This window comes from Talpa occidentalis, unplaced genomic scaffold (assembly GCF_014898055.3).
Source record: "Talpa occidentalis isolate TD23 unplaced genomic scaffold, MPIMG_talOcc4v2.1 talOcc4.9, whole genome shotgun sequence".
NCBI classification, from domain to species: domain Eukaryota; kingdom Metazoa; phylum Chordata; class Mammalia; order Eulipotyphla; family Talpidae; genus Talpa; species Talpa occidentalis.
Window position 1 is genome coordinate 114767923 of NW_023605305.1, and position 25119 is coordinate 114793041.

General features: G+C 51.1%; 2 protein-coding genes and 1 long non-coding RNA gene across 4 annotated transcripts; 1 reads left to right on the plus strand and 2 right to left on the minus strand.

Moving 5' to 3' along the window:
* Nucleotides 1–55: 55 nt before the first annotated feature.
* LOC119235773 (uncharacterized) lies at nt 56–8363 on the minus strand. The gene is made up of 5 exons (XR_005122913.2): nt 8308–8363; nt 7228–7421; nt 2546–2624; nt 902–965; nt 56–280 (listed from the first exon to the last, which is right to left on the minus strand). It is a non-coding gene; the product is annotated as an uncharacterized LOC119235773 (long non-coding RNA).
* POLR3GL (RNA polymerase III subunit GL) lies at nt 2234–9404 on the plus strand. Of its 2 annotated transcripts, none has more exons than XM_054691238.1 (8): nt 2234–2306; nt 6249–6416; nt 6721–6850; nt 7623–7691; nt 8325–8381; nt 8602–8675; nt 8784–8900; nt 9132–9404. In XM_054691238.1, exons 2-8 carry the CDS (start codon nt 6291–6293, stop codon nt 9216–9218), a joined length of 660 nt encoding a protein of 219 aa, XP_054547213.1. In that variant the 5' UTR covers nt 2234–2306; nt 6249–6290; the 3' UTR covers nt 9219–9404. The 2 variants fall into 2 exon arrangements, with proteins under 2 accessions (XP_054547213.1, XP_054547214.1); XM_054691239.1 differs by lacking the exon at nt 2234–2306 and adding an exon at nt 2392–2526.
* A 10324-nt stretch (nt 9405–19728) lies between these two features.
* On the minus strand, nt 19729–23719 carry TXNIP (thioredoxin interacting protein). The gene is made up of 8 exons (XM_037498379.2): nt 23272–23719; nt 22707–22779; nt 22454–22601; nt 22176–22278; nt 21785–22041; nt 21527–21683; nt 21267–21418; nt 19729–21152 (listed from the first exon to the last, which is right to left on the minus strand). Exons 1-8 carry the CDS (start codon nt 23519–23521, stop codon nt 21117–21119), a joined length of 1176 nt encoding a protein of 391 aa, XP_037354276.1. The 5' UTR covers nt 23522–23719; the 3' UTR covers nt 19729–21116.
* Nucleotides 23720–25119: the final 1400 nt, after the last annotated feature.

Sequence of the window (25119 nt, forward strand, 5' to 3'; positions counted from 1 at the left end):
GCCTAGTCTCTGCGGGTGGGGGCGTCAGGCACCAAACCGTTACCCCACCCATGCACACAAACCCTCAAAACCTAGAGGCTCCAATCCTGACTTCCCTTGCTAAGCGGATCTCCCCTGAGCCCCAACAAACCTAAGGGTTCCTGAGGAGCCTCCTGCGAGACCCAGACTGGGACCATCCCAGGTCTTGGTGGAGCGCCGGCAGATGCCCATTCTTCGAGCTGGGTGCTCTAAGGCGCGCCTGTGCGCCAGACCTGACCTGCCACACAGGGCACATGGCACACTGCAGAGGGGTGGAGAGAAATGATTGGGTTCCTCGCCCGGAGTCCATACTGTGCAGAGAGAGGCGAGAAATCTGGCTGCCTTCTCATAGTTTAAATGTCAGGAAGAGCTGCAGTCAGACACAGCGTGCATCCTCACTCCACCTGCCCCCACGGGGCCCACAGCTCGAGCAACCCGGACCTCAGCCCCTTGCACAGACCTCTTAGATAAGTATAGGGAGGGTGGATACCTGGGGTCATTTTTATATACAGCAGGGGGGCACTGCCAGATACCTTCTCTCCAAATTCTTGGGGGGTATAGGGAGGTAGAAAAGGGGACAGAGAGACAATAGCAAACATTACACATCCTTTCTCAGTGCACCTCTTTACTCTCAATATTGTTTAGACTCATTATTTTTCCATCTTGCTGGAAGGTGTCTGAGCGCCCCTATGTCTTCTTTCTCCCTGTCTGTTGCAATTGGTCTCTCTCACTGTCTGTCTCTGCTTATCCTTGCCACCTGCCCTGTCTCCATGGTTACCATAGCTTCCATGTGCATATTTTAGGAATGAGTTTGTGTCCAGCTGGAAGGCATCAGAGGAAGTGGGGGGATGAGGAAAAAATCCCAAGGTTTTGGACAACTCACCTGGAATTCTGAGATAATTCAGAGACTGGAGGCCACCAGACACAAAATATAAAAAATAATGTTCCTGGAGAAGGGGGAGAGAGATTTTCAGGGAAGATACCTATTTTTACCAGTGACCACTTATTTACTGGACACCAACTATATTAGGTACTTTTTATACATTATCACCAATGACACTACATATACATTACATATATACACATTATACACTTTGCATACACTATCCCCAATGACACTGTAAAACAGGAATTATTATCTTCCTTGTTGCAGATAAGGACACGGAGACTTAGTAAGGTTAAGCAAGTGCTTCAAAGCCTCCCAGTTCTGTTTCTGCCCTGCCCTGAGGCCTGGGCACTGCAGCTCCACCTGGGGGGGGTGGGTTCACTCCCAGGATGTCCTCTTGGTCATCTGGGACATTCTTTTTTTTTAAAAAAAAGGTTAATTTATTTATGCACACAAGAGCTGGGGTACAGGCCAGATGTGCAGGAGGGTGAGAGGATTCACCAGAGACAGAGTGGGGAACAGAACAGGCAGACTGACTGAAACACACTGCTAAGGGAAGAAGTGGGCAAGACAGAGAGGTCGGCTGCGCCATGTGGGTAGCTCCCTGGCCGGCCGGGGATCAAACTCGTGCTGCATAGGCTGCGGACCTCTTCATAGTGCGGTGCTTAACTCCTTGCGCCACTAGAGAGGCCCTGGACATTCTTCTTAACTGACTCCTAGATTTTATCTCAGTTCTTCCCGGATATTTCTGTTCTCTGTGAAAGCAGGCCTTCTCTTCCCTTCCCCCTTAACCCAGGGCCACGGGGAGCCCGAAATCCCCGGGCTCCTGGCCTGCCTCCCAACTCTGGTTCTGATTCCTAATCCTCCCATCTTTCATACACACGGTAGCAAAGGGGGGGGGGGATAGAAAAGAAGCATCCTTTGGTTGCTGGAGGGAAGCAGGGGACACTGCAGGAGGGCCTGGGGGTGATGGGAGAGAGAGCCAACTGTGCATGCCAGTCCCCAGAAGACCGACCCCTAAAGAGCCGCTGGAAGGGCTATATTTCTTTGTGGGAGCTCCCTCAACAGAGCCCCTGGGTGAAATTAAGCCTCCTTCTGTGAACTCTCGCCAGCCAGGGGTTCCTCTATCTGAGACTCGGAAATAACCGAGCCCGGGTTCATCCTGCAACCCCATCCATCCCTCGGTGCCGGACTTCTGCAGCCCGGGTTCCGGTGGGCGCGCTCGCTCCCTCCCGCTCCCGTCCCCAGCTTCGAGGGGGCGGACCCCTCTTCGGCTTCCCCTAGATTGGCCCGGGGAACCCACCAATCGGGAGCTCCGGGAGGCGGACCCAGAACGCCACCATCTTGAGGAAGACAAGCGAATTTCCAGGTGGCTGCGGCGTGGGCTCTGCTGGGGCAGCAGGTAAGGCTTGATCGGGGGCGCGGGCCCGGCTGCGTCCCGCACTCCCCAGACCAGGCCCCCGGGGCCAACTGCGAGGTCGGCCGACCGCGCCTCCCGGCAGCCGGTAGGGTCAGCCCCGGTCCGCCCCTCCAGCCCCCCTGGCTTCCCAGCGCCGCGCCGAGGTGAGCGGGACTTTCTGGAACCGGCTTTCTGGAACCGGGTCGAGATATAAAAGCCGAAAGTAAGACTCACTCGTGTACCTCTGACTACTGCTGTGGCATCCACTTCTTCCGAATCTGTTAGTATGATTCCCCTAAGAGCCGGACAAACTTCTGTTACCTGTCAGGAGTCAGGGGAAATGAATACTCCTCCCTACCTGTGGCTCTCTGGCCTCCCTTCCTTGCCGAGTTGTTTCCCCGCCTGAGCGATAGCATTTTCTGCATCCTCTCTTGGACCACCTATCGCTCACTCCTCACTGTTTCTATTCTTAGAATATAAGATTGTGTAGGGCAGATTCTAGTACTTAATACATAGTGCCCACTGAAAGTTAATTGAATGGAATTGATTGGGGAGGCACAATTTAAACCAATGTAATTAGGGCACAATGAATAAAATACAATCCAGTATATAATTAAGATCTCTTAAATTAGCAGTTCATCATATAATTGCCGCCACGGTCCAGAGAAGGGTGGAAGCCAGGACTGGAATGGTGAGGAGAGGAAGCTTTAAGAATCACAAGGTCTCAAGTTTGGAAGCGCCCTTAGAAATTATGCATTCATCCAATATATTTATTGATCACCTACTATAAGCCAGACACGATGCTAGTAAAAGGGAGTCAGCGAATCCTCTACTCCAGACGTCCATCCTTCCTCTGATAAACCAGATTTAGTATCTTACATTTAAACATCTTTTGTAAGAGAATACTTTGCAGATCATTCCATTTTTTGTTATATATTCTGCAGTCAATAGCCGGAAAATATTCTAAAGAAGAAATGCATTCTATACTTCCATTGCAAAAGAGGGAAGGCTGTTCTGGTGGTAGCATTCTTAAAAACAAAGCCATCTCTTGTTCTCTGAGTATAGAAGTAATATAGCATTTTAAAAACAAAGCCATCTCTTGTTCTCTGAGTATAGAAGTAATATACATTTATTCTAGAATATTTGGAAACACATAAATGTACACATTAAAGTAGCCATTATTTCATGGTCACAATTTAGTGATAACCATTACTATTATTTTTAGTTTACTATGTATCCTGTCAGTTTTTTTCTTCGTGTATACATATATACACACATATGTGTGCATATATATATTTAATAATCTACATGGAGAGGGTCATACAGTATATACAGTGTTTTATCATCTCTCTCCACTTTACATTATATTGTGGATTTTTTTTGCCTTTAAATATCACTTGAAGAAGTTTACTCTTATTCCAGACGTCTCAGCCCTTATGTGAGATATGTGGAACCAGACACTCTGTGGAGGCCACTGAGCTTTCCCAGTTGTGCCTAGGCCCAAATATGTCCAGTGCCTAAGGACAAAGGCACTAGCTTGCTTTGTTAAGAGAGCCTTGGAGAAAACTGGGGAAGACACCTGGTCCGCAGGCCCCAGGAAGCCACCAGCTGGGTAGATTTCTTCAAGGTGCAACCAGAGATCCTCAGCTCAAGACCCAGACTTTCGCCATAACCCCTGTCGAGGACAGAGATGAGGCCAGGCTGAAGTTCCTCACAAGCCAGGTGACAGGGCTGGTGCCTTACTGGCCGGCCAGACCCATAATGGATAGTGGCCACCGAGGCCCTAGCGCTGCTGGCCCCGGGACAAGGCAAGATGCCCAGGTTAGGGCTGCCAGCACCAGTGCATATCTGCCGAGGTCCAGTCCTAATCCGAGCAGGGTTTTGAACACCAATGTGATTGTAGGTGCTCCAAGACAGAAATCAAGAGTGGCAGAAACTTGAAGAAGTTTACTCTTATTCCATCACTGAGGTGGGCCCCAGCAATGCCTTCCCTGGCACGGTGGGTGTCAGAGACTCTAAAAGCCTGCAGCAATTCCCAGGTGGTGGGCCAGCATCTCAGGGGTTTCCGCTTGGAGATCGCAGGGGCAGCCCCGCCCCACCTGCTGCCCCTAAAGAGACTGGGGTCCAGGATGCAAGATGGGGCAGGCGGAATCCTCCACTACCAGGCAGGTGTCAAAGTGGTGGCCTCAGGAAAAAGACACACGTGACTTAGGAAGCAGAAATGACTCACTGCAGGTTCCTGAACTGAGTGGGTAGAGATGGATGGCTTATATTTTCTCAGTTTATTGCCTGGATTAAATAAAAATCTTGTGTTCCTTTCACCCCTGGTCCTTGGGGGTCACTTGGAATTCTGAATGCAATAGGGACCTTAAATAGTTAGAATGTATTAGCATTGGATCATTTGTTGTAACATGGGGATGTGTGGAAGTGGAGTTAGGTTCATCTAACCTCCAAGCTGATGGTCTTTTCCCGATTCCTTGCTGCTTTGTAACAATTCCCACCACTACTGCTGGAACTGTATCAAATGGAAAGATACCTGAGCCAGCTCATTCTTGCCCATGAGACATCTTCTGTATTCTGCCATTTTTCTACCTTTCTTTCCTGCTATCCATTATTAATCTCACCTATTACTGTATATTTTTAAGTTTTAAATTAATATTTTCCCTTATTACAACAGCAGTGTAGAAAAGATACACATAACCAGATAACAACTTTTTTATTTCATAAGTGTGTATGACCAAATAAATAGATTACTTTATACATATCTTTAAATCTTTTCACCATTAATGTTTTGTGGAATGCCTATATCTCTTAGAGTATCTGCTGGATATTGGTTGAAGAATAAATAACCAAAATGAAATGAACTGCAAAGTGAAATAGGGAGGCCTCTTACTAAAGGTGTTTAAATAGAAGCTGAACAGCAATTTACTAAATCTGGTTTATTGAAGGACATTTCCAGAGTAGAAGATTCACTGTGATTCCCATTTTCTGTCATTGTGCCTGGCATACATGTAGTGGGTGCGCAATAAATATTTGCTGAATGAATGAATGAATGAATGAATACATGATTTCTAAAGACTTTTCCAAACTTGAGACCTTGTGATTCATCAAACCTTCCCTCACATTCCAGTCCTCCTAGCCTCCTCCCTTCCCTGGATTGTGGGAGCAATTATATGATAAATGACTGACTTTAGAGATCTTAATTATATTGTCTGTTATTGTTCCCTAACCAGCATGACCCTTAATGTCATGTGAAGAAAATGGCGCTTTATCTCTGACCCTCCTCCTGAACCTGTATAACCCCAGTCTAATCCGGAGAAAAATATCAGACAGATTCCAGCAGAGAAGCATCCTACCATGCACCTGGCTAGGATTCTTCTGAACTCCAAGGTCATCAAAACCAAGGTCTGAGAAACTGAAGCTGAATTGCTGCTCATTTTTTTTTTTCACGAATAGATTTTTTTCCCCCACAGAAAAGCAGCCATCATTTTGGTAATGTTTGATGACCAAAATGGATATATAAGTAAAATATACATTGAAGACAAAAATTGTCTTATTGTCATAATTATCTAAACTAAAAGTTCAATGGATGCTGGTAAGGGAAAACGAGGAACTTGCTTTACTTTTCATGGGGATTTAAGTGTTTGATTTAAAAAAAGGCTTCATGACCTAAGGTGTATATTTAGGATGATAAAGCATATTATGCAATCCCAACTAAAAGTCCTAGAAATTTCAATTCATTACAAAAAGTGTTTTTTGAATTAATGATTCAGGAAACAAGCTCAGGTCACCAACTATGAAGGTAAAGGAAACCTTTACAGGCTGGGGAGTGGATCAGACCCCACCCTCACCCCCACCATGATGGAGTGTACAAGTGTGGGGGGCAGCTACATCTGCAACATCTCTCTAGTCTTTTTATAAAAGCTTTGTTTTTGTCTTGATCAGGTTTTTCTCACTGGAACGCTGAATACCCAGGCCCCCCCCACCATGGCCAACAGGGGTGGGGGCCGGGGGCGTGGCCGGGGCCAGCTGACCTTCAACATGGAGGCTGTGGGCATTGGGAAGGGGGATGCTCTGCCCCCACCCACCCTGCAGCCTTCTCCTCTCTTCCCTGTGAGTATTTACCCTCTGGGCCCAAGAGCCTGGTACCCCTGGGGCTCTTCGTGACCCCAGACTCCCCGGGGCCATCATAACACCACCCTGACCTTGCCTTTCCCTGTCTCTATGCTCTGGTCACCTGGGAAGTCTTCCAAGCCAGGAAGTATCCACCCTTACTTCTCATGCACCTGGCTCCCCAACTTTCAAAATGCTGTGTTCCTCCCAGTGGGGGCATTGGATTAAATTGGGGGGAGTGGCACTCCCAGATTGGTCCTCCACCATTTTCTCCCTGAACTGACCACTGTCCCTGCCTCCTTAGCCCCTGGAGTTCCGCCCAGTGCCTCTGCCCTCTGGAGAAGAGGGGGAATATGTCCTGGCACTGAAGCAGGAGCTGCGAGGGGCCATGAGGCAGCTCCCCTACTTCATCCGGCCAGCTGTCCCCAAGAGAGGTCAGTGACATGCTCTCATCATGCCTCCCCTGAGTGGCGCCCTGGGTGCAGGCCCATGGGCTAGCTGGGAGCCAGAGGGGGCACAGGAAGCTCACAGGCTCACTGGGAGGTCATAATAATAATCACAGCAGCCTTCGTTTGCATTGCATTACATAATAGTCTTGGTCAGTAGAAGATCAAGACATGGGGGATAGATTAAAATTTTTAACTGTGAATTACAGGCACTGGCCGATCAGAAACAGGGCTGATGCTGGGCCCCTGAGAAGCCCCTCCAAGTAAAGCACTACCCCTTTGGTCAGTAGGTCAAGGGAAGTCAGGGAGACCAGGAGGCATGGAGAAGGGGGTACTCTGAGAAGGCATGGGGAGTAGATATTTACCTCCTGGCATGGGATGCAGTTTTTCAGTTCATTGCCAACTGGTGTTTTCCTCCTGAAGCTCAGCGAGGTGACAGACTTCCAGAGTTAGTCCCCTTCCCCGTGAGCAAAGGCAAGAGTGAAATCCGGGTTCCTTGCTCTCAAGGACGCTCTCCACTGCTCTCTCTCAGTATCACCGTGGCATTGGGCTAAGGGAGCTTTAAAAACATTTGAATTTGGCGTAGTAAAGGGATAGTTTAGAAGAGTATTGAAAGTCTTCCCTGCAGCAAACCCCCTGGGCTCTGGGTTTGGGGTGAGGGAGCACAAGTCCTATGTACAGAGAGGGCTGCACCCTTAGGAACAACCTCCTTGTAGGGCTCTCAAAGGATAAAATTTGACCCTCGACTTCTGACCCCCAGATGTGGAGCGTTACTCAGACAAATACCAGATGTCAGGGCCGATTGACAACGCCATTGACTGGAACCCTGGTAGGTGATGGCTGCCCTTCATTGACTGCCCTTCCCGCAGATGGTCTAGATGCTTCAAGTCACAGCCACCACCCCATGCACCCTTCTCTTCCCCCCTCCGCCCCCCATCTTCTGCTCCACCTTACCTTTGTTCAATACCTTTACGAGCCTTAGATGTTCTCTAAAACACTTTGGAGACTACCTGAAAAGCAGGAGCCCCTACTGCCCTGAGGCGTCTAAGCCACAGATTTGTTTTAAGCAACTTTGATGCAGCCTTTTCCCTTCTCACCCTCACTCAGCCTTACCCACACCCCCCTTTAAAACTGTCCTTCCTGGGCCTCCTGGTGGCACAGGGGTTAAGTCTCAGTGCAGCCATTGCAACATGAGTTCCATCCCCTGCGAGGGAGCTACCCACAGGCAGCAGCAGACTCTCCTGTCTCCCCTGCTGCTCCCCTCAGCAGTGGATTTCAGTCGATCTGCCTGTTCTGCTCCCCACTCTGTCTCCGGTGAATCCTCTCACCCTCACCCCATACCTCTGGCCTGCACCTCAGCTCTTGTATGCATGCATGAATAAAAATAAAATGAATAAATAAACACAGCCCTTCCGGAGAGACCCCGAGTGATGTCATTGACTTACATTTCCACTCTGCCCAGACTGGCGCCGTCTGCCGCGGGAGCTGAAGATCCGAGTGCGGAAGTTACAGAAGGAGCGTGAGTGTATATGGGAAAAAAAGAGGGAGAAGAGAAATTTCCTTCATCAGTGGGAGGGTCAGGGTCAGGCAGGGGCCACCCCAGTCCTGACCAGTCCACCAGTGCTTGCTGGATGCCCTGGCGGCCACAAGGGGGCGGCAGAGTACACGGCCTGCGCCAGAGGGCGGGCGGGTGGGGCTGCGGGCCTCCCTCCCTGTTCACCTTTTGATCCCATCCCCAGGAACCACCATTCTGCTCCCGAAGAGGCCCCCTAAGACGACAGGAGAGAAAGAAGAAACCATCCAGAAACTAGAGGTGAGGACGGGGCTGTCACCTGCCCCCCAGCTCCATTACCTCCCCTGTGTCTCGCGTGCCTCAGTTTCCCCGCTCTGCTTGCTGACCCCCCATTCATCCTCATGGCAGAGCCTGGAGAAGAAGGAGGAAGAAGTGACCTCAGAGGAAGATGAGGGGAGAGAGGAAGAGGAAGAGGAAGACAAGGAAGAGGACGAGGAGGAGTATGATGAGGAAGAGCATGAGGAGGTGGGGGTCCCCCTCCCTGGGCCCCGGGCCCAGCCCCTCCCCCGTGCTCTCTGTGCCAGGGCTGCAGCCCCCAAAGGGTAGGGCCTCCCCTCTGTCTCATCTGCCCTGGCTCTTCTCAAGAGCCAGCTGCAGCCTGGAATCGTGCAATTGGGAGGAAAGGGCCTGGGACACAGGACGGAAGGAAAATGCCAGAACCGAGCCTGACTGTTATTTATGTACTTTCTGTTTCAGGAAACCGATTATATCATGTCATATTTTGATAACGGAGAGGACTTCGGAGGTGACAGTGATGACAACATGGATGAGGCTATATACTAAAGCAGGACCCTGAGCAGCACCCAGGAGTTCGCTGTCTTTCTGGATTTAAGACGCAGCATGACTGTGCCTACCCAGGGCTAGTGGACCAGCGAGTGGTGCCCAGAGTCGAGGAACCTGCCCAGCCCCTGGAGTGGGCTGCAGAGACGGATGACCAATGGATGACTGTGCTCTTTCTGCCCCCCCCCCCCCCCCCACCCCTGTCCCCTTGGTCACCTCTGATATCTTGAGGAAAGGGCAAAGGACCGACGTCTAATTACGTGAGCGGGAGAGAGGAAGGTGAGAAGGAGCTGGAGTGTCAGACCTGAACCAGCGGTGCACAGCCCCCTCCCCACGCTCACAGCTCTCTGCGAGATGATTGGGGCGAGCACAGTGAGGAGGAGGAAAACCAGTTTTATTTTTTTAATAAAATGTTTTTATCTGTCTCTCTGTCCAGGGTAAGGCCTGGCGGGAGAGGGCTGGAGTGTGAAGGGGACAGCCTGCGGGCCAGTCCCTGCTCCTCCATCAGAGTCCAACGTGTGGACGGGGTCTGTGGCCCTCCCCTTCCTCTGCGGGGCGATGCCCACATCCCCAGTCTAGCCCTGCCAGGGAGCATTGGGGAGCTCATCTGGCGGCTGCGCAGAGTGAATAGTGAGAACAGCCCACACCCTGAGACCAGCTGGCTCTGAGCCTCTGGTCCTCAGCCATGGGACACCATTATCTTAGCTCACAGCCCTGCCTTTCCCACACTTGACCTTGATCTTGTTTACAAGGAATGATTGCAGCTATTTTGTGGGGAGACTCTAAAAGCCAGGTGCTAGGGTAGAGAGGAGGTACTGACTCCTTCAGGCACCCACCCACTTCCAGGCCTTGGACTCCCCACTTTGAAAGGCAAGTCTTTGCAGAGTCCCCTCAATGTCCTGTTTTGCACATCCAGAGCTGCTGTGTGTCTGAGTTGCAGTTTCTCTTTTGTAGAATTTAATTAGCCTTTCTTACTCCCTTCTGGGGGGGTAGGGGACCTGGTGGTGGGTGCTGCTTTATCGGAGATAAGGGGAGGAGGGAGTGACTTAGGGACACTCACAGCTCCAGGAGATGCTCGCCCACACAGGCTGCCTGGGTGAGGTCACTTCCCTGGGCTCTGATTGGCATCTGAAGAAGCCCCAAATGAGCTGATTGGCTCCAGCCACTTGACATGCAGCAGACACGGGGCAGCCTCGTGTCCAGGATGGGCTGAATCACAGGCAGGCAGATAGCAGGAGTGCTGCCATGGCGCCAAACATTTGAAAACCGAAGAGATGAGAGGCAGGAGAACCTTCGGCAAATTCCCCAACCATATCCAGGCAGCCCTCTGGGCTTCTTCAGCACCAGGTGACAGAGACCAGCAATATAATGCCAGGCACTTCTGACCCTTTTGTAAAGAATGAATAGGGGCCATGACGCCATTGAGGGAAATCACCTTAAAAGCTGGCTACTGGTAGTCACTGTGAAGGTAAAGTAGCCAAGAGAACAGAAAAGGAAACAGAAATAGAAACGGAATATTCCAGAGTTATTGAGCAATTCACAGTGACTGATGTGTTTCCTTCTCTGAGGCCGAGGCCCCATCCCTGGGGTTCCCCACAGTCACACTGTAGCCTGTGATTGAGCTAGGAAGAAATCAGCAAGAAATAAAAGTAAAAGGCACGAAACACTCTGCTTTTACCTTTCTTCCCGTGGACACACATACCAGTCCCCACCTGCGCAGCTGTATCTGTCTATGCTGGGGGCACAGCAAACTCCCTAAATCCCACATAATGCCACCGAATTTAAAAGTGGGAATAAAGAAGATTCTAGACGAAAGACAACAGCGGAGGACCGGAGCTCCCCTGCCCCCACCTCTGTACTGACACATCCTTTTCCCATGAAATGGGAGAAAGAAGGACAAAGGTTAGAGTGACCACAGGGTTCAGGTATCCTGAGCTCAAAGGCAGAGTGTCAGAAAAATCAGCCCATTCGTGAACTCTTTCCTGTCTGGCTTCCTGCCCCTCCTGGCAGGTGACCTTGTTTTGCAAAGCCAGAGACATGGGACTCATCTGGATGTTGCCTTTGACCTCTCCCCCACTTTCCAGAGGTTCTGACAGACATTCTGAGGCTGAGACCGCAGGCCCAGTACACAGAGCTGGGGTCCCACTGGGTGGGTGGGTGGGGGGCACTGCCTGAGAGGTGAGAGGTTGCGGCCTTGTTTGCAAGCATTCAGAGAGGACCCATGCATGCTGGCCCAGCCTGGTGCTGCTAGTAGGTGCCTCTGGCCTGCTCCTGTGAGCAGATGGCTCTTCCGCCCACAGCTTGACTCAAACAGCCCAGGCCCATGGCTGACCCCCCCACCCCGCCCCCGGGGCAATAATCACTTCCTTTCCTGCTCTGTTCCATCCCTAGTCACCAGGTCCTGCCTGGGCAGGGAGCTCCAGGGAGGGGCCTGCAGACTTAAGCATAAGGACTCAGGTGGTCTGAAGAAGGACTGAAAGCACCACACAGTTTAAGGCAGTGGGAGAGGCGGTCAAAGTGGATGGGAGGGGCAGGTGCAGGCGGACAGGGCACCCATAGTTTGGTGAGGAGCCGACCATTGTTTTCCTCCATTCACTTGCATTACTATGTGTAGTGGGAAGGCAGGAAGGAGGCTTGGCTCGCAGGCTCAAGCTAGTTAAACTCCAAGCCAGGGACTTCTGCCCTCTCCCTGGGCTGGGCACGGCACCAGCTCCACCACGCCCCAGCTCTGCCCTTGAGAAGGGCCCAGGCGGTGTCCAAGCCGCCATACTCGCTTGTGACGCAAGTTGGGGAGGCGTCCACGGGAACCTGTCTCCCTCCTGTTCATCCACCCACAAGAGTCCACACGGTCTAGAAGCAAAGGTCAGGAAGTGTCCAATTTTTGCTGAACTTGCTCTGTCCATTGAATTTACCCGCCTTATTTTTGGCCTGGGCAAGCTGAAGATGCCTCTGGCGTCCAGACTGTCCAAGAACTTGCCTCAGCCTGAGCAGCAGGACAATCAGCAATTCCATCAACAAGCAAGGAAAGAGATCACCCTGCAGCAGAGGTCAAGGTCACAGCCTACACCAGGACTCAGACCAAGACACCACCAAGACATTTCTGGCAGAGGAAGGGCAGGAGGATGGCAAGTCCTCTCACCCCCTCCCACAGACATCAGGTGGAGCCAGAGGAGAGAACTGAGCTGGACAGGAATAGCTCCATTAGTAATCGGGCCAGGCCAGCGGTGACCCCTTCTCCACTAACCTTCCCCCTACTGAGGCTCACCTTTGCTCCAAAGTCATTGGAGACCTGACAGTTGGAAATAAGTTCTAGTGTGCTAGTGTAGCCCCAGAAAGGCCTGGGCCTGAGCCCCAACACACATTCTCACTCTTTTGAATCCTGGAGGGAAGGGAGGTTCTCCTGCAACCCTGATGGGAATCAGTGGGAAGGAAATGGCCCAACACACAGGGCCTGCGGGCTGCTGCTATGCCCAGGAGACCCACAGCTTCGAGGGAAGGAATCCAGGCCGTGATTCTGCAGACCCAGCCCGGCCAGATCGGGGAGGGACTGTGTCCCCATGACCTCTGAACTCAAGACTTTTCCATTCTGGAGCCTTCCCTAGAGCACCAGGACCCTCAGCTGTGAGCTGGGCTTCCTAAACCTTGGAGCCCGGCCTCTCCCGGGATCCTCCCTGTCCCACGGTCCCATTCGCCTTGGTGTACAATGGACAAAGGGAGGAAATGTCCGATCCTGCCCCCAGGATCCTGCTCCTGCTGCATGTAGGAACTGCCACAGAGGTGATGGGTCTAGATAGTGGGGGATCAGTTAGATTTGCCTTAGACTTCCCCAGGCGGGGCAGGGCGGGGGCACTCACCTAAGTCAGGGACACAGACCTGGGAGTTTCCTTCCTCAGAGAGGTGCTCCCCCGCCTCCCTGTTGGACAGGGAGAGGACCCTGGCACTCACCCTGCTCATGCTCTGTTGTGGCCAGAGACACAGCCGTTCTGCAGAGCCCTGGTCTGAGAAGGTCAAGGTAACGCCACGCTCTGCTCTGTGAGGAAGGAGGAAGTGTGCCATGCAGGCTCAGTGGGAGAAAGGGCAAATGCCAGCAGCCCTTTTCGAGCCTGTTGCTTCCTGGCCCCATGCCTCTCTCCTGGCCCTGCACACCCATCCTGCCTCACCATACTTGGCCCCTCACCCCTCCCCTACTTGGCCTGGCTCCTGTTTTGAGTGTTGTGTTCACCCCGCACCACCTCCGCCACCTATCCTCTAACTCTCCCCCGTCCAGAGACACCAAGGATGTCCACGAACGTCCCGCCAGCTGGACCTGGCCCGGTCAGGAGGGGCCTAGGGCCAGAAAGAGAGTCTCTCTCTCAGACTCGTTACTTTTCAGATTCTTTTCTCTTGTTGACTCTCTGCAAGCTGCCTTTTGCCTCAAGTCACAGCGTGGTGCTGCTCACAAGGGTGATAATTAGCCGGAGGCACAGGGCACACACACGGACCCATTTTCCAGAGTCCATTTTGCTTTTAAGATTTGGCGGGGAGCAGCCTCCCTGGTGGCACAGGGGTTAAAGACAGCACTACCAAGCCATCGCCAGCCACTGAGGCAGGAGTTCCAGCCCCAGCCAGGGAGCTACCCACATGGCGCAGCAGACCTCTCCTGTCTCCCCGCTGCTCCTCTCAGCAGTGTATTTCAGTGGATCTGCCTGTTCTGCTCCCCACTCTGTCTCTGGTGAATCCTCTCACCCACCAGCCTACACCCTAGTTCTTATATGCATAAATAAATAAATCCTTTAAAAAAATTTTGGTGGGGGTGTCTCCCCGGTGGCGCAGTGGTTGGGTGCTGGGTTGCGAGGCTGCCCGCAGCCTCTGCAGCGCTTGTTCGATCCCCGGCCGCTGGGCGAGGGCCCCACATGGTGTGCAGACCTCTCCTGCGGCCCTCTGCTCCCCTCAGCAGTGTACTTCGGTCCTTCTGCCTGCTCTGCTCCCTGCTCTGGCTCTGGTGAATTCTCTCACCCTCCCGTGCCTCTGACTGTACCCAGTGCTTGTGTAAATAAATAAATAAATAAATCTTTAAAAAAAATTTTTTTTGGGTGGGGGAATAAAAAATATTTTTATACTAAACTGCACAAAACTATTCTTTGTAAATCAAAAAGTGCACCTTTTAAACCTGGGATCGGACACTGGAGGATGGGATTGTGCCTGCGATGGGCTTTGCCCTGCTCTGGAGGCCTCAAGGGAAATGGTTCACTTTCCCTCACCTCAGGGTGCCTCAGAGGAGCTATGTGAGAAGCTATAGTTAGAGCAGAGGTGACAGCCTCAGACAAACTTAGCAGCAGGAGTCAGGCAGGTGTGAATAAGTGGAGCAGGTGAATGTCATGAGGCAGGGAATGGTGAGAACTGGCAGGTAGGAGCCTTCAGCCAGCAGGGTCCCTTCAACCTCAGGGGCTGATGGCAGGAGGGCTAAGGGCTCAGTGTTACACAATAGGATCCCTTTTTAAAGAGAAGCCAGAGCAGCACATTTTAGCAAAATCTGGTTTTTAGGTGTTTACAACCAACTCTTATTTTTAGGAAGAAATGGCACAGGTTTCTCAATGTCTGATTCCACCTGTGGTTGGTTCCGCTAGCTTAGGGTTCCCTCAGCCTCAGTTTACCAACCACCAGCCGTTCAGGACACCAAACGGGAAACAGGAATCAGAGTAACCTTCCCTCTGTAATTCCTTCTCACCTCTGGCTTCCACTCAATGTTGGGGCACCTGTGTCGGGGCCTCTCTTCTCCACCCAAAACCTGGGTGGGCAGTGTTAAAAGAGGTGCTAAGAAATAGGAAATTATGGGGAGACAGAAAGTAGCAGTCCTTAGATATAGAAGGGCATCCAGTTTAAAGGAAAGGTCAAGGAAGGTTGGAGCACCAAATCTGAAATTTTGGTAATATTTCCTAACCTGCTTTCCTATCCTCCAGACTGCCCTCATAGTCAAAAGAATCTTCTGGATTTGCCAACAATCCAGCCCTCTCCTACCCTCTCCACTTCCCAGGTGCCCTGGAAACAGCAGATCTTATCTTGATGAATTTTGCCATGATTTCCAACCTCTCTGATCTCTCCCAACACTTCTATTTCCAAAGTTATATGAGGCCTGGATCTGGGCTCCCAAGGTCTCAAATTCTGTTCCCAACAGTTGTTGGCAGTGAGGTGCATGAAGTGACAGTTTGTTCTCCTGCAGGACAACTGGGGAGGTGGAACTGAAGAGAAGCCTCTGACATCTCTCTGATGTGAGAGCAAGAAGCCATTGGTTACTGCCCAGCCACCCCTTCCTTGATCTACAGGGATATGGAGCTAAACACATCTTGGGGTCTGGAGCAGAAGCCAAAGTCTCCTTAGAGTTAGGAGATGGGACAAGCATGAAAGGCCAGGAATAGAGAGAAATGGGAAACAGAAGCCAAAGGATTAGCTGTGAGTCTGGATAGATGAAAGACAGAGTCAGGCTTTAGGTGAGGTGCAGGGAGATGGGTCTCTGACCAAAAGCCATGCCAGGTCCTCATGCCCTCAGCCCTGCCTCCTTCTCAGCAACTGAAATCCTCCCTCCGTCTATCCGTCCAAGAGGTTAAAAATATCCAAGCCCAGCATCCAGCCAGACATTTCCAAGAACCTGCTTGCTGACTACTTGATTGCCTTGCAAAGGTTGTCAGCAGCTCCCCCACCAGCAAGGAGGAGAATGGCTTCTTAACATCCTGGGACTCAAGGCTCAAACCTGTCCCCAGGGCCTTCCTGGTGCCACAAGGGATTAAGACACAGCACTATGAGGCTATCTGCAGCCACTGCAGCACGAGTTCCATCCCCAGCCAGGGAGCTGACCCACAGACCTCTCCTGTCTCCCCACTGCTCCCCTCAGCAGTGTATTCCAGCCAATTCACCTGTTCTGTTCCTCACTCTGGTGAATCCTCTCACCCCCACACCTCTGGCCTGTACCCCAGTTCTTGTATGCATAAATAAATAAATCTTTAAAAAAAAAAAAAAAACACCTGTCCCCATGCTCTCTATCCCCTGTCCTCCTCGTACTGCCGTCCCTCACTGCCTCGAGAAGACCTGCCAACTGCTAGTTGGAAACATCCTGGCCTGCAGAGTCTGCTCATTCTTTTCTCCTTACACAGCAGGCCCAGGAGAGCGCAGGGCAGGGTCAAGACAAGGCAAAGTTCAGAACAGACAGGAATAGACTGAATAGGCTAATCTGGGCTCATCAGTGGGCTCACCTCCCATGACTTTCGTGCCACTTGGCCTCGTCTACCTTAGTGGGAAAGCTCAAAGGGTGGTAATCCTTTGGAACAAGGGGTCAGTAGTTCTTTGTGGTCCCACATTGTACCGTCAATATTGACTGTACAATTCATCCTTCATCCTTCAAACTGCCCCCCCACTACCCTGCCCAGAGTTGAAAACTGAAAAGAAAGTTCAATTAATTTCCAGAAGGTGACTCAGAGGCCCGTGAAGCACACTGGGAGTTTGAGAGAGAAAATTCTAGTGTTCCCAGAGGTAGCCCACGAGATGATGGGGGCCTGCAGAGGCCCCTCTGGCCTGGAGATGGGAACCCCAGTGTGAGCTACCCTTCACCACCACAACTAATTCCAGGCTGAGTCAGTTCCCACACACTGCTCTCTCCTCAGATTGCTTGGTTCCCTCAACTCAGGAAGGGAATAAGGATGACTTTATTAGTGGTAGGTCAGAGAGAAAGAACAATTTCAGGCACGTGCCTGGAAGTGGACTAAATCAAGGTGGCACTGGTGGTGATGCCTGCTGTTTTCTTTTTTCCTCTGAGATAGTAAGTCACTCACTTGCCATAGTTATAACATTGCACAAACATTTTTTAATCCTCACAACAATCTTGTGGGGCAGCTACTTTATCATCTTCAATTTTACACATAAATGAGCTACAGGATGGCCTCCCCCGTGGCACAGCAGGTTGAGCGCAGCGCTGGGAAGCTGTCCGCAGCCTCTGCAGCAGCGGGTTTGATTGCTGGCCGGCCAGGGAGATTCCCACATGGCATGGAAGTCCTCTCCTGCCTCGCCCGCTGCTCCCCTCAGCAGTTCATTTCAGTCTGTCTGTCTGTTCTGCTCCCGGCTCTGTCTCTGGTAAATCCTCTCCCCCTCCCACGCCTCTGGCCTGTACCCCAGCTCTTATATAAAAACAAATAAATCTTTTTTTAAAAAATGAGCTACAGGACAGAGAGGTTAAACAAGCTGCCCAAGATCACACAGCTTATTAAGGAGTGGAAGTAGGATTTGCATTTGGATAGTTTGGTCCTGGATTCCTGTACTTAAGGACCATGTCATATATTCTATTTGTCCGTAAGACTGTAGGGAGGCTGATTCAGGAAACTTTTCTAGGCCATGGACTCACTTACTGGGCCAGAACGTGCAGCTCTGGACCTGTGGTCATCTCTGAGAGGAGATTTTTCAACTTCAAATGTGGCAGTTGCTTCCTTCCTTCCTCAGATTTTGCTCACTATTCAGTGTGGCAGCTGCTAGTCACATGGAGCTAAATTAATTAAACAAAAACAAAAAATCAGCTCATAGGTCACAGTGGCCACATTTCTGCGTGGCTCATGGCTGCCCTATTAGCGCAAATAAAGAACATTTCCATCTTCATAGAAAGTTCACTGGACGGTGCTGGGCTAGGGGTGCTAGGAGGGGACCCTGCAACCATCGTCTCCCCTTGAACAAACCTTGAGTGAGAGTTGCTGTCCTCTCCTTGCTGGCTGCCATGGCTGGGCCCCACTGACTGCTCACTCCATGCCTTGGGCCGGCCTGTGTCCTCGCCCCGCCCTGCAGTCCCTGGAAAACAAGCTACAGAAAAAACTTTTCCATCAACTTTAACCTACTTTCCTGGCCGCAGATTCACAAAAGGGAGGAGCCACTGCAATCTTGAACAGGTGAGAAAAGGAGGCAGCCGAAGCAAGAGCACAGGTGAGAGTCGTCATGGCAACAGAACCAGAGGCCAGCACCTTGGTAAAGAAAAATAGAGAAAAAGCCAGCAGAGAGCAAAAGAACCACTGAAAATGAGAGATAAACACGGACGGAGGTTGAAACACGGACACAGTCTGTTCAATCTCACTTTCTGTTCAGTTCACGTTGGCCTTCTGAACTCCCATTAGTCTGAGGTTTGGAATTAGTATGTGGACGTCCACAGAAGCGCTGAACCCCAAATAAGGAGCGGGACTAGATCTGCCTGCGATGGTTTAGATTAGCCAGAATTAACCTCTGCCATCTTGGGGTTTCTAATCCTAATCATTTATTTAGGCATAATAACATCCATTCCAATTAGGGGGGGTGGTGGTACTACTCTGCAAGTTAAGAGTAGGAAGTGCCCAAGAAGACCCTATGGGAGGAGGGTCTTCCCTCATCCCAGCAAGCACCTTACTGGGTTATATTGCACAAGTAGGAACTGCAGAGATAAAGCGGTAGCTGCCTCAAAGAATTTAATACTTGTAACTCTAAATCTTTAAATCCTGAATAATTTGCCATTTCATGTCTCATTCATACAAACCAGGTTTTATAATGGGAAGAAACTTTATGATGAGAACAAATTAAATCGGAACCTTAACTCTTCCCTTCCAAATTCCCTCACAAACCTAACCTTATTTCCCTTTACTACAAGTTCATTTTATTATTTTATTTTTTTTTTTATAGAGGCATGTTTTATTTATTTATTTGTTTGTTTGTTTGTTCGTTCGTTTGTTTATACATGCACTGGGTACAGTCAGAAGCGCGGGAGGGTGAGAGAATTCACCAGAGCCAGAGCGGGGAGCAGAGCAGGCAGAAGGACCGAAGCACACTGCTGAGGAGAGCAGCGGGCGGCAGGAGAGGTCTGCGCGCCATGTGGGACCCTCCTCCGGTGGCCGGGGAGCAGCCGGGGATCGAACCTGCGCCGCAGAGGTCGCCGGCAGCTTCGCAACCCAGCGCTCAACCGCTGCGCCACCGGGGAGGCCCTACAAGTTCATTTTAAAAAGGAAAAATACATGCCAAAATTTGAGGAATTTAGTGAACTGTAGATGTTGAAAATTAGCAAAGACAGGGCCTCCCTGGTGACACAGGGGGTTATCTCAGGGCTTTCAAGCTATGGGCAGCCACTGTGGCCTAAGTTCGATCCCCGGGATAGGGAGCTACCCACATGGCTCCACGGACCTCTCCTGTCTCGCCTGCCCCCTCAGCAGTGTATTTCGGTGGATCTGCTGTTCTGCTCCCCACTGTCTCTGGGGAATCCTCTCTCACTCCCCGCACCCCTGGCCTACACCCCAGTTCTTATATGCATAAAAATAAATCTTAATAATTAGCTTAGACCACAAAAACCCACTATAGTTCTTCACTGAATGTGACAAAGACTAAGTGTAGCTCAAATTCCTTCCCTCTTCACCCCTCCAACCCCTATTCTGACCATACTCGTTAGCGTAAGTAGGGAGCGTTTTCTCCACAGGATTTTCAAGAACTGGAATTGTGAAGTAGGGAGAGAGCTCTTTAGGCATTCCCTTTTCAGTAAGGCCTCCAACACCATTTCACAGACAAGAAGTTTTTGACATTAAAAAAAACTTTATTTTAATTTTATTTTTTTTTTTACAAAGAATGTCCCCACCTGGGGTGAAAATATATCTTGTTAAGTACAAAATATAGTTTTTATCATACAAAAAGATACACAATTAAAAAACAAAAAATAAAACCACCTTCAGTCCACATAGAAAGGCTAGAGCTCAGAGCTCTGACACAGGACAGTGAACAAAGTGCTTAAGGCTGAGGGTGACGACCAAGCACCAGCGTCTGCAGAGAGAGGGGGCTCGGCCTGTCTCTCAACAGGGCAGGGCGAGCCCTAGGGGCTTCTGGAAAGCCATGCCCTCTAGTTGCTTGTGGCGGTGTCTGGAGGCTCCTCACAAAAGCGGGCGTCTTGTCTGGAGTTCCTCCTTGAGCTGAGAAGTCACAGGGGAAAGGCTGATAGCAGCACACTTCTCATCCGATTCGAGTGTCAGAATGAGAACTCTGCACATGAGGACAGTCTCAAAAGTACTGAGTAACACTATTTTTGTTATTGTGCTTACTCCTAGAGACATAGTAGACAAGTTTCAGCTTACATTTGAGACAGAAAATGAGAATTTGACAAGAACTAAAGTGCTAAGAACACCACCTTAGAGTCAATTCCAAGGAGTCACATGAAAACAATATATCTTCCCACACAAAAATGTCTGCAACAGGAGAACACAGTGCAAAAGGCTCTAAATACGACTTAAGACCTTTTGTGGGGCACAGTGACTGCTGCTTTAAGCCAGATTAAAGAACACTCTAAGCAAAGACAACCTAAAGTTCTTCCCTTGAATTCACAGAGAAAGCTCTCTTCAAAGTCAAATCATCCCTGGGGAGTTTTTCTGTTCTTTTTTTCTGTAAGTGTTCAAAGGGTAACACTGATTTTTAAAAACCTTTTATAGGAGTTTTGGCAATGGTTTTTTTCCCTTCTCATTCTCCCAGCTTGTTACATTATTCTGCTCCATATGTTACTGAGGTTTCAAAACCTGATGTTACAACAGCCTATGTATGATCCCTTCAGAAAACCCTTAGGGAAATGACAGGCCATTTCTACCCTTTACTCAAAACTATTGAAAACTCCTTAGTTTTCAAAGAGATTGGAGAAAAATGGGATGGGCCCGAGTTTTTCTACTGTTTTTAAACCCATCCAGCAACATCCTTGTATCACAACATCCTGCTGGCCAAGGATGAGTGCGCACCCCTCAAGGCCCAGGAGGCTGCCTGCTGAACGCCTCCTACCCTGGGGGTCAGCAGGGGGGTGGACCTGTACCCCACTGGAGAGACTGCCAAGTCTCTGAAAAAAGAGTCCAGGAAGAGTGGCAGAAAGAAACAAGTAGATCTAGTTGCTGCTTTTCTTCCATGGGCTCACTGCACATTGTTGTTGAGGATGCTGGGGTCCACCTGGAAAGGAAAAATAAAAATTTTTAGTTGGGTAAGAATTAACCCAGTTTAGCAATCCCACCAAGTCAACTTCCAACAGAAGGGTTGACAGGGAGAGACGATGACAATTCTCACCTCAGTGTAAGTAGGTGGTGGCATGAACTTGAACTCAGGAGCATACATAAAAATTGGGCTGTCTTGAGAGCCCTCTGTGTCATCTAGCAGGGGAGTGGTGGGGCTCTCCAGTCGGTGATCTTCAGGAATGATATCCATGTAGCAAGGGGGAGCTAGAGAGAGGGGGCACAGCGTAAACAGCTTGGCCAAAAGATAACCGACTACAATTTTACAAATCCAAATAAATCAGAGGCAAAGCAACGACGTTAGCAATGGCTCACCTTCTGGGGTATCAGGGATGTTTAGATCCACCCAGCTCATCTCAGAGCTGGTTCTGCTGGCCATGCTGGACGTCCGGCTGCTCAGGCCTGACCTGCTGCCAATCACCAGAGGCAGGTCAAGGATGATTTTCTTGGAGCCGGGAACACTGACATAGATCTGGGGAAAAAATGGCAGTTTGTTAGCCTAACGATTTGGAGAAAACACCCACTGTTGGGACAGATGAACAATTTCTCTCGAAGCCAATCCCACCCACTCACCAGTAAGGAGTATTCAACGCGAAGGATGTTGCAGCCCAGGATGGAAGGCCTGATCTTCTGCACTCGGAGGCTCTTGCCACGCCACGACGCACAGGTTCCTGAGATAATATGATTGCCTCTGACTGACGATAACTTTTGTGTGAACACCTTGGTTTGGCCATTGGCAAGGTAAGTGTGGCGGGCGACGATAGCAGCTTTGGGAACCACGATGCGGGAACATGTGTTCTCAAAGTCAGCATGGATGGAAATCTCATCACCTAGCAATGACAAAAATGAAAACTTATTAAACTGATAGTTCAGTTGTTGATCTTGTTCCTTTGACCCTGGCCCCTGCCCTCAACCCCAAAACCTGCAGGCCATTCTGTCAGTCTTTAAGCACCAGTTTCTTTACCTTCACAGAATCCTTTTCTGTCAATTCTGGCAGAGACAGACACTCGCCCATCAGGAATAAACATGCAGGAAACTTTCTTCTCCTTTTTAGCAGACACAGGTGCCTATGGAAAATGAGGGGCAGATGTTTTAAGAATTTCTATGTATCATTTCTAGAGTAGGCAACATTCCCTCCCATTTTGATAACTGAGGACTTGATTCCCAGAAGTGCTTCAAAATAATGCCTAAGACACTTACCACCCAAGACCCGGGAAAACAGGATCTTAAAATGAACCTCACCATTAAATCAGGAGTAGTGATATCCACTAGATCCATCACTTCGAAGATTTTCTTTGTCTCTTGAGTTGGCTGGCTGGGGCGATCAAGAAAAGCCTTCACCCAGTAGTCTACACACCCATATTTTCCTTTGAAGGATGTTCCCAGTGGCCTGTGGCAAGAAAAAGAAAACGACTTAAAAATGCCCTCCCGGAACAGCAAGCCATCCAATTTTTAGAAACAGAAAAGCTCAAAGGCACAGGCAGCAGACACCTACCCCTCAGGAAGCTCAAAGCCAAACTTGTACTCATAGGTGTTTCCAGGTCTCATGATCACCATCTCATTCTCACCTGAAGGGGGACAAAGTGAGCAGCCATTAGGTTTCTAGTAACACTTAAAATGCATCTACGAGATAAAGAATTCTTGGGTAACATGCAAGCGCAATGCAGTGGAATCCCCTCGCTTATATTCAAATCCCAACGAGAGATTCTGATGCACTTGCAAGAGCCCTGTAATGTTCCAAGGCTCAACCAGAGCAAGTAAGCTACTATCATTTCCAGCAGGAAACAAAGGATAAACCCCTTATACATACAGGGGTGGGGAAAAAACTCCTTGAAGAGCTAAAGCAACATCCCTTAGGGTCACCTTCAGAACACAGCACCCTAAGAAATGGCACAAATCACCCTGGGCGGGTGGGGCTTGCCAGTTAAAATTGGAAAGGGAAGGGACACTCAATTCTGGCCACTCCACCTGAGCCTCTCAGCCAGCGCAGTGGAGTCCCTGCATCCCTCCCGACCGAGTCAGCCTGCACCCCAGGAGCCTGCAACAAGTGGGTCCCTCACCTGCCGGCTCGTCTTCCAGCAGGAGCGTGTCCTCGTAGCGCAGGTAGTCCAGGCTCTGCTTGCACTGCTGCGAGCCCTGCATCCACAGCACCTTGGCCACCCCGCAGGCCAGGATCCGCACGGCCTTGACCCGGGTGACCTCGCACACCTCCACCCGCACCCGGCCGGCCACCTTCTCCCCGCTGCCGTACACCTTGTCGGGGTCGTTGAAGACCACCTCGAAGGCCTTGATCTTCTTGAACATCACCATGTCGGGGCTGGGCGGGCTGTCGAGGGCGAAACGAGGGGGGTAGATTCCCAATCCAAGAGCCAAAGGCAAGAAAACAGGACCTCACTCTCGACTACACGTCTCGAAAAGGTTTTGGCTTTTAAGCTGCCGGCGACGGCAGGGGCTGCAGGAGAAAAGCGAGAGCGACCGCGGCTTGCGCTCTTCGCGGCGGGGCCGGGGCTGGGCGCGAGCTGCCGCGCCGGGCCGGAAACGGCCCTTTATAGTCGCGGGCGCCGGCGGCCACGCGAGCCCCGGGCTGGAGGCGCGTGCTGCCCTCGTGCACAGGCCTCCCATTGGCTGCCCGGCGCTTGTTTACCAGGCGCTCGACCAATCGGCGCGCGCCCGGCGGCGCGTGGACACGGTGTGCGCCTGGCGGGGGGAGGGTGGCGCGGCGCGGCCGGGCGGGAGGAGGAGAGGGGGCGGGAGGGGGCGGGAGGGGGCGGGGGGGGCGGGGGGGCGCGACGGGACGGCTTCGGGCGAGAAGGGCTTCATTGACCCCCAAATCCCCCCCTCCCGGGCGCCCCGCTCTCGAGGGCAGGCGCGGGTGTCTCCGCGCCGTAAGCGCCCCCTCCCCTCCCCCCAAGCGAGAGGACGAGGTGCTTTGAGGAAATTCCACGCTCGGCCGGGGCCGGGGCGCCCCTCAGAGGCGCGGTTCCCCCCTCCCGGCGGAGTGGAAACCGGGGCGCAGGGAGGCTCTCGGGCTGGGCTGCTCTTCAGGAAAACCCCCTTTGTCCCTTTCTTACCCCCTGAGTAAGGAGTAAGGAGCCCAAACCCGGAGTCAGGAAGCCGAACCCTGCTGTGTGAGGGGAAGGGAGCGCGCCGGGCGCGCGGTCCCCCGAGCCTCCTTGGAAAGCGGGGTGGGGGTCCCGCAGCCCACCTTTCGCCCCTCGGGGCGCGGGCGGTGTGCCTCTGCTGTTCCGCGCCCCCCTGTCCCCGCGATCCTGTTCTCTCTGTTCTCTGGAACAGAAGCAGTGAGGGCGTGTTCACATCCTGCTGCTTATCCCCTCATCTCTGCGGCTTCTGTGTGCAAAGTTGGGGAACACTTTGTTTATGTTCCCCGCGTTACCGCATTACCTCTTTAGAAACCTGTGTCCTTCGGGTTCTGATTATTTCTCACCCACTCCCTGCTTCTCCAGGAAAAGTTGGGGGGAGGGGTGGTTTTCACTTTCTCCCCGGTTACTTAGGCTGTTCCTGTCTGCAGAGGGCTAAATCAAAGGTGCCCCCCTCAACCTGCCGCCCACCCGCCCCTTCACTTTCCAATTAGTTACACGCAGGAAAGCGCTCTTGATTCTCGCTGAGCCATCCGTGGAGAGATGGCTGTGTCCCTGCTTGGAGGAAGACGTTCCCTGCCTTTTAAAAGTTTAGGAATAAGTAAAATTGAGGCCACAGAAGGGTCGCTTGAACACTAAGCTCAAGCTAAAGGAGACCTTGACACCTCACCCTGTGTCAGCATTTGGCTTCCAGATGGGTTTTCCCCTAGCTGGCCCTGAGGTGCCCTAACAGCTGACTCCTGGGCTTATTCGTCACGAACGCAGTAAGAAAATATTCTATGCAGAAATACCTGGGTTCGTACCTCTTTT